The sequence below is a fragment of the Vulpes vulpes genome, chromosome 2 (genome assembly GCF_048418805.1).
Source record: "Vulpes vulpes isolate BD-2025 chromosome 2, VulVul3, whole genome shotgun sequence".
NCBI classification, from domain to species: domain Eukaryota; kingdom Metazoa; phylum Chordata; class Mammalia; order Carnivora; family Canidae; genus Vulpes; species Vulpes vulpes.
The window spans coordinates 33554656-33564035 of NC_132781.1; the positions used below are offsets into that span (position 1 = coordinate 33554656).

At 36.1% G+C, this 9380-nt stretch overlaps 1 protein-coding gene across 7 annotated transcripts in view; it reads right to left on the reverse strand.

Moving 5' to 3' along the window:
* Positions 1-9380, reverse strand: part of SKA2 (spindle and kinetochore associated complex subunit 2) — a 63208-nt gene that overhangs the window by 24066 nt on the left and 29762 nt on the right. The window contains exon 1 of one of the 7 annotated variants that reach the window (XR_011999725.1): positions 9088-9152. The exons of 1 other annotated variant lie outside the window; for it this stretch is intronic. Coding sequence is in view for 2 of the 6 variants with exons in the window: in XM_025996037.2 (XP_025851822.1) it covers positions 9088-9120 (33 nt within the window). In the remaining 4 variants the exon portion in view is untranslated. Of the gene's footprint in view, positions 1-8858; positions 8892-9087; positions 9210-9380 lie in introns of those variants that run through there. 5 more of the 7 variants (XR_011999724.1, XR_011999726.1, XR_011999727.1 and 2 more) reach the window with 5 other exon arrangements.

The following is a 9380-nucleotide window of genomic DNA, read 5'->3' on the forward strand; positions in this document are numbered from 1 at the left end:
ATAATTTTGAGTTTTAGAATATGCTACATATTTTCAAAACATATACTAGAATTATATAATTAGCTTAACACTTTAAGTAAATGGCAAAGGATATTAAGCTCCATTTAAAGGGCACCTAGGTGACTCAGTGGTTGAACATCCGCCTTTGGCTCAGGGCGTGATCCTGGAGTCCAGGGATTGAGTCTGGCATCAGGCTCCTCGCATAGAGCCTGCTTCTCTGCCTATGTCTCTGCCTCCCTCTGTGGCTCTCATTAATAAATAAATAAAATCTAAAAAAAAAAAAAAAATAAATAAATAAATAAATAAATAAATAAATAAAATCTTTTTTAAAAAATTTAAAAATTAAAAAGTTTATAAAAAAAATAATAAACTCCACTCAACTATTTGGCAGCAAGGAGAAAAGAACTCCAGACCAATTTAAAACATGAGATGAGAGAAGTTGGTAGAGGTACATTCTAGACTCAGTAGCTAGGCTTAGAAATACATTTTCCATAGAAACATCATTCTAAGAGAGAATTAGGCATTTTAATACTTCCAGATCTAGGTTAGTAGTAGTATCAAAGAAACTAGTATTTAACTAACACACTCCTTTCTTTTCATTCCCCTCTCTCCAGTGCAGATTTTAAAACACCTTTATCTCTTTCTCTAAAATAAGTAAGTAAATAAATCTTAAAAAAAAAAAAAAAGTTAAATACATACCTGCAAAAAAATAAAAAAATCTACAACATAGGCTTAATACTCATAAAATTGTAGGGTTTTTTTCATTTTGCCTATCAGTCTTCTAATTAAATTACAATGAATATGCATTACATGTATAACTATTTAAAGTACATTTTTTAAGCATAAGTACATTCTATATACTAAGTCACTCTTAAAGATCATTGAGGTTTAGGCACCTGGCTGGCTCAGTCAGCGGGATATGTGTCTTTTGATCTCCGGGCTATAGTTTCAGGATTCACGCTGGTTATAGAGAGTACTTAAAAATAAAATCTTTATTAAAAAAATTTTTTTAAAGATCACTGGGGTTCCCCAATACCTATAGAATTAATTCCAACTCTTAGTATAATTCTTCACAAGATGACATTAACATACTTCCCACCGAGCTTCACATTTTATACCTCAGCCACAGTGAATTTCACTGTCCCAAATATGCGAGGCTAATTTTTAAAATCACTGATCTCTGATAATGCCTAGCAAACAGCACAGTTCAAATACTATATTGTGTAATATAGAGAATATTGTGAAATCGATTATAATATTTATAATGTGTATATAAAATACTCATGATAAATCATCTTAAAATTATAAAGTTAGAATATGTCATCAATATGACAACACAGCTACATTCCCAAACTATAGAACACAAATAGTGGACATACTTGAAACAAAAACTTAGTATAAACTTGAGGGAGTACATGTTTGGCAGCAATTCTTACTTATGTATATATACTGAAAAAGAAGTATTAATTTCAAATACTTTCAACCTCTAAATAGCAAATATTCTTTTTTTTTCTTTTTAAGATTTATTTTAGAGAGAAAGAGAGAGCACGAGTGGAAGGAGCAGAGGGAGAGAAACTCAAGCAAACTTCAGGCCAAGTAGAGACCCCAACAAAGGGTTCAAGTGTAGGACCCTGAGATGGAACCAACAGTTGAATGCTTAACCAACTGTGACATCCAGGTGCCCCTGGATAGCAGATAGTCTTAAGGGGCCTCTGATCCCATGGGGGCAAAGGTGTACAAATCCCTGCTTACTAGTTAGCAAGCTAATGCATCTCTGTAAATTTTTCTGGTGAGGTGGAGGTCCTCTAAGGATCTATGGCATAAAGGAAAAAAAAAAGATTAAAAACCACCACTTTAAGAGAAATGTAGCTTCTGTCTTAGTGTCAATGACAAAGTAATGAACATTGGCAAATGAAATGAATGTCTGTACTCCTAGATGGAGCAGGGGAAAAAAATGGAAAGTACAATAAGTACCAAGAGACAGTCTGATTTTTTTGTCATCCAAAAAAAAAGTGTGATTGATTTGAAACCCAAATGCTAAAGCATATCGCCAGGTACAAAAAAGGCAGACACTGTCCTCTCCTTATTTATTTATTTATTTATTTATTTATTTATTTATTTATTTTATTTATTTATTTATTTTTTTTTCCTCTAGTGCCAGCCTGCTCTAGTAACACTGAAAGTTTGAAGTGCCATCATTTACAATTAGGCAGATTGAATGGGGAAAGGAAGAATTTATAAAGTTACACATTTCCTAAGAAAAATAAATTGTTCTATAAAGTTAAATGTATTTTACAATCACTGTCACTACATGAAAATCTTAGTCAAAACTTAGATTTCCTCAATTATAAAATGAGAACAAAAACACTGAATCAAAGAATCAAGGATTGACCTACTCAAACTTTTAAAATGTTATATATTGAGATAAAATAGAAGTAAAACCTATTAAAGTCTGAGAATAGATTTTATCGAGATATTCCTGGGGCCCCTTAGTGGCTCAGTCAGTTAAGCATCTGCCTGCAGCTGGGGTCATGATCCCAAAGTCCCTGAGTGGGCTTCTGCCTCTCTCCCTGCCCTCTCCCCTACTCATGCTTTTGTGCTCTTTCTCTCTCTTAAATAAATAAAATATTTTAAAAATAAGAGAGATTCTTAATACTGAAACTTTGTACTATATATATATATTTTTTTTTAAAGATTTTATTTATTCATGAGAGACACAAAGAGGCAGAGACACAGGCAGAGGGAGAAGCAGGCTCCATGCGGGGAGCCTGATGCAGGACTCAATCCGGGGACTCCAGGATCACGCCCTGGGCCAAAGGCAGGTGCTAAACCAATGAGCCACCTGGGCATCCCTACTTTGTACTATATTTGCGTAACAAAGTTAAGATTTTTTTTGTTTCAAAACCTAAAATTTCCCACTTGACTTTAAATGAATTCAAATGTATGGTCTTTCATGTACTATTATTGAAATTGAAGATGTGTTCATATCAAAATACAGTTCAAGGCAGAAGTAACCTTCCTTATCCTCGCCATCTGGTACATTTTTTTTTATTCTTATTCTACTAATACATAATCTTTTACCCAGAAAATTTAATGGTTGTAAAGCTCTGGATAGAAAGAAGACTCAAGTGATATATCTAAAAAGAAATGCATTACATTGTTAACAATTCACCTTTTTTTTTTTTTTTTTAAGTGGCTCCATGCCCAATGTGGGGCTTGAACTCAGGACCCTAAGATCAAAAGTCTCATGCTCGGGCAGCCCGGGTGCGTCAGCTAAACGGGAGCCCGGGTGCGTCAGCGGTTTAGCACCGCCTTCCGCCTGGGGCGTGATCCTGGAGACCCACCCACTCCCTGCATGGGGCCTGCTTCTCCCTCTGCCTGTGTCTGCATCTCTCTCTCTCTCTGTGTGTGTGACTATCATAAATAAATAAAAATTAAAATTAAAAAAAATGAATACCTTTAAAAAAAAATAAATAAAATAAATAATTTTTTATAATAAATGTAAAAACTAAAACTATAAACCTTCTAGAAGAAAACATTTGTGGACCTTGAGTTAGGCAAAGATTTCTGATATAAAACACAAAAAGCATAATCCATAGCAGAATAAATGTATAAATTAGACTTCATCCAAATTTTTTATGTGAGAGGGCAAATAACAGAAAAAATTAAAAGACTCTTGCAATAGTTAAAAAGACAAACATTTCAATTTAAAAATAGGCAAAAGATTTCAACAGATATTTTATTAAAGAAGATATTCCAACTGCAAATAAGCACATGAAAAGATATTCAATACCATTAACCACTAAAGAAATGCAAATTCAAACTATAAGGAGATATCACTATACAACTATTAGAATAGCTAAAATGAAAAGTCTGACGCGATTGAGTGACTCTTGATTTTGGCTCAAGTCACAATCTCATGAGTCATGGGATCGAATCCCACATTGGGCTTTATACTTGCTGTGGAGTCTGCTTGGGATTCTCTCTCCCTCTCCCTCTGCCCATCCCACTGGTGCTCAGTCTCCCTAAGATAAATTAATTAAAAAAAAAAAAAGGGGATGCCTGGGTTGCTCAACAGTTTTGCGCCTGCCTTCAGCCCAGGGCTTGATCCTGGAGTCCTGGGATCAAGTCCCACATCTGGCTTCCTGTATGGGGCGTGCTTCTCCCTCTGCCTGTGTCTCTGCTTCTCTCTCTCTCTTTATGTCTCTCATGAATAAATAAACAAAATCTTAAAAAAAAAAAGAAAAAAAAGACTGACAATAATAAGATACAAAATGTTGGTAAGAATGTGGAGAAACTGGAACTCTAAATCATAGCTTTGGTAAAGATTTTAGTGGTTTTTTATGAGATGAAACACATATTTTTATCACACTAACCAAGAGAAACAAAAACATTATGTCCAAACAAACAGAATACAATGTTTATAACAACTTTATTCATAATAGGTAAAACCTGGAAACAACCCAAAGTCCATAATCTGGTAAATAGATAAATAGTTTGTAATAGTCTATACCAATGAAATACCACTCAGCAATACAAATGGTCCAACTAGTAATATGCACAACAATGTGGGTGAATCTCAGAAGCCCTGTACTAAATGCAGGAAGCCAGGCATATAAAACTGTAAGCCATAAATGACCCATTTACCTTAACTTCTAGAAATGGCAAAACTAGAGATCAATGACTGTTAGGGAGTTTGGGAAAAGGAGGTTGACTACAAAGGGGTATAGGGGACTTTAGGTGATAGAAATGTTCTATCATTGGTGGTTACATCACTGCCCACATTTGTCAAAATTCATCAAATCGTGCAACTAAAATTGTTATAATTTTATTTTATGTAATTGTAAGTTTATTGTATGTAAATTATATCTCAAAACTGATTACAAAAAAAGTAACGGATTCACATTTTATTCTGTTTCATTATTACAAAAAAAGAACTTTAAAACAAGCATTCTTAGTTTGAAATTCAAGGATGAACTATATTGTACACAAAATTAACACCAATTAAGATTTGGAGCAATTTATCTCATGAAATATACAGCAGAGATTGTTTTCATTACTTACTAATTCATCTTAAAACTTAAAGAAAACTCAAGATTTGCCAGAATCTATCCAGATCTATTACAGAAAGAAGAAAAATACAACTACTTAAACAAGCCATAACAACTTCAACTATAAAAATTGATATTTTAATGCATTTCAATGCATTAATTAGATAGTGAGTTTTTAACTAGTTAAAAGAAAAAAAAAGTTTTTTTTTTTTCAAATTAGGACTTCCTAAAACATATACTTTGGGTAATAAAATTATATACTTTTCAGCAACAAGGATTATCATAAATTACTCACAGATACTGAAGAAAGATGTAAAGCAAGAATCAAAATTCTGGTGTGCATTCTGCTTTCAGATGCTTTGACAATACTATTGCACTGCTAGCTGTAAAGTACAGTAGTGCAATAAAGTCAGAGCATTCGTTAGCAGAAATTGGTAGGAAAGGAACACAAAAGCATCTTGCATCAGTTGAAGCTTCAATGTGAAAAGAATTTAAAGAAGGGTTGCCATTTTGGACAGAAGACACCCAAAACCTAAGAACATGTATATCAATGTTAAAAAGAACTGAACTTAAATATCAAAATAATAGTTTTCTGATGACTAACTTATGATTAATATTCAACAGAAACATAGAGAAAGGAATTTTGTAAATACGTCCTACGCTTTGGAAGTTATTAACATGGGTATTGTTATTACCTTAAGACTAGTATTAACAAAACCGGTTATAATTACTACTAAGGCAAAATCGTGAAAACTACGTTTTGCTGAAATGTGTTGTTCAGCTCCCCCATGGAAACTGACTGATTAAGTAAGCATATCAGAGAAAACAAATGAAAAGTAAAATACGTTTCCTCAATCTCTAAATAATCTATCTTTCTGGAATCTAAACTACAATAAACTAAAAAGCTCTTAACCATCTTATGGCTTCTCACCTCAAAAGTTTACAGACTCCCAGGAAATTAATGTCCTAAATAAGACGCTACCTAAGGGAATACTATGGAAGGGGATTTTAAGATTTGAATTAACCCCTAAAGATCTGAAATATAGGAAGAAGTCATCTCTATTTCCTCATATGTACAAAAATCAGGGAAGAAATAATAATGGTACAGAGGGAGGTTCTGAGATTTATGAGTAAGGTTTTCTTGGATTCAAGCCAACTATCATTATCCTAACCTTTTAACTGGTAAGAAACCATTTAAATGTCAGATATAAACCCAGAAATAGAAATAGTATCACAGTATCCCACTGTACTTTTGTGCACTATCACTAGTGGTACCTTAAAAGAACACTAGGCAAATACCACTTGAACCAGTAAGTGAAAGGAAAAAAGACAACAAAGATTACACTACAATGAGCTTATTCCTCCCTTAATAATGTTGATTGATGCAAAAATACTCTCCATTACTTTCACTAAACTAAATAGTCTAGTTCAGCTACTTAGATTCAACCCCCTAAAAAATAAACTCAAATTAAGGATAGCTGGAACATGAGTAAGTGACTTGACCTCAAATCCTAGGCCACATAACTCAGGTATTAGAATAGTTCAATTCTACTAGCCAAGAATCAGGTTTTAAAGACAAGTGCTTCAGAGACAAATGTTTAATTTTCTGGACTAGAAGTTAATTCAAACAAGAAAAATATGAAATATTTTAAAAATGAGAACCAGGCTGACTACAAAATTAGAATAAGTACTTTCTTTTCAAAGTTAAATAGTATCCACTCTCTTTCATTTATTAAATTTTTAACATTAGTTCTTCAACAAATCCTTTATTCGAGTAATGTAGAACCAAAACTCAGTGAAGTGTATAGGAAATCATTTCTTTCCAGTCTTACAAACTAAACCATAAACCAGTTCATAGATAAGACATTTTAAAGCACATGGCAAATCTGAAGATGAGACATATCATCTTTTACTATCCAGTCAAGAGAAAGCAGTAACAACAAAACTATAATAGTTCAAATACATTTTTTAAACCCCGATGATTATGGAAACAAACTAATAACTTTAAGGGGGGGGGGGGCGGGGAACGGCTACCATTAGGTTACCTGCAAATAATTTAAGACTTGCTTTCTTCTCATCTATTAAAAAAAGAATTTTTAAAACTACCCCATTATTCAAACACCTAAAAGCTTAAGAATCTGGCTATCTTATAATTTTCTAGAACTTTTTTTTCAGGATGTACACTCAATCATTTTCTTCTTAAATTAAAATGTGTTCAATCTAAAAAAAAAAAAAAAAAAAAAAGTACCGTGAGCGTGAGAATACTGACTTTCATGCAAAGTCCAAAAAAGTCTTAATTGGTACCTCAAAAATAAACAGCCAACTTGAGGGGGGAGAAAAACTGCTAAAAGCAGAATTACTACCATTTACCATCTTACAATTAGGCAGAAATATCCATCCAAAGGGAGGAATTCAGAATGGGGAAAGGAGCAAGACACTTAAACATTTATGCCTGTTGCCAGAATCAAACTAGGATACTTGACATGTTTTTGGTTCTTTTGTTTCTTTGTTTAAAGACAGTTAATTATAAAAAATAATAATAATAATAACAAAACTTTAAGCTAAAAGTTCATTATTACAGGTTTGGAAAAGGGCAAAAAATTCTTCCTTCTTCACTGCCATCCCCGCCTCCATGCCATCCCCCACAGACTCTCACAAAGAAAATTAAAACTCAAAATTGTTATAATAACCGAAAGCCTTCAAATCAAATTTATATATGATAGGCACTACAATTCATGAATACATCAGAAGAAAATAAGATATATCAAGCTCTCACATTTTCTAGAGGTGGGAATGGGGGTGAGTGTGATACTCAATTTCTTCCAGGATCACAAGTGTGGATGTTAAAGTGACCCAAGGTTCAGCCTGGAGAGAACAGCACTGGCCACAAACGATACCTAAGGTGTAATGCTAGGGGGTGGGTAGGGGGGTAGCGGATTACGATGGAGGAGAAAGATTTGGGCTTTTTTTACTTAACTTTGTTATTTTTAACAACAACAACAAAACAAAACAAAACAAAACAAAAAACCCGACAGGTGTTCAATGATGGGCGCGTCCTCCAAATTCCGCATTTTAAAGAAAGCCAGCCCAATCCAAACATAATGCAAGGGGCAAAGGGCTGAAGATAGAACAAGGGGAACTAAGAGGAAAAAAGCGCGGGCGATCAAGCTGGTAGTCTAAGAATGGGAGGAAGGGAATAAAGAGGACAAGTAACGGAAGGATCCATAGAAGAAAACTAGGACAGCCCTTCAGCTTGGCGCCCCCAAGCAGGCCTAGAAGCAGCGGGAGTCCTTTCCAATTATTCGCCTCCGTCCCCTACTTTCATAAATGAATGAAATTCGACAGCTCAAAGGTAGGATGCCTTCCATGTCCCAATTCCTCCCATGCTTCAAGAAAGGAGCTTGAGGTTCATTCAGGTCCCCGTCGCTCACATCTCTCCCCCACCCAAGGAATGCCACCTTCAAGCCGAACAGAAATTGGTCTTGGGGCTTCTTTGGCCGCTAGGAAGTTATGCACTCAAGTCTAGAACCTTTCTCAGACTTTCTCAGCCCGCCTTGGAGAACGTGAACCGCTCTGCCCTAATGGGATTTCTCTCCGCCCCCCTCCGTTGATTCCCCACCCCACCCTCCATCCCCCTTCCTCGGAGTGTGAACCTCTCCCCTTCTAGGAGCGCACGGGGATCATTCCCGTCACGTCTTTTTGGGGGGGGAGAGGGGGAATGCATAGAACACTGCCTGCACGAGCCACAGCTCCTTGACGCGCGGAAAGGTAAGAACAAGGAACAAGGAATTCCAAAGGCCCGGCTACCTCAGCATCTCCCGCCATTTCCCTCACGAGTTTCCCGGATGTAACCCCTTCCCCCGCGGCGGTTAAAAGAGACCAAGCAACGGTGACTCCCTTTGATACAAGAGGAAAGAACTTGAATATGGTCCAGCTCCTGCAGCCCAGGGTTTCCAGCGACGCAAAATTGCCTCCCACCTTGGAGGCCATCGGGAGAAATAAACTACCCAGTAGATCTCCTTCACTTTCCACTCACCATCAGTTCCAGCTTATCGACCTCCGCCTCCATGTTGAATAGTTGACATTCCTCAGACCGCGGCGGTGCTTAAGCCGCAAACCGTACTAGCACTGAGGGTCCCTATTGGACAGCTGTCACTCAACGTCTCGCACTCATTGGTTCCTCTGCTTCACTGGCGCCCGCCCATTGGCGACTGGGTAACGCCCCTCCACATGAAACACCTTCTCCAGTTGGGCAGAGACACAAAACGCTGCAGGACGATTGGCTGCTGTATACTTTTTCTTTTCCATTGGCTGCACCCTCATCTCCAC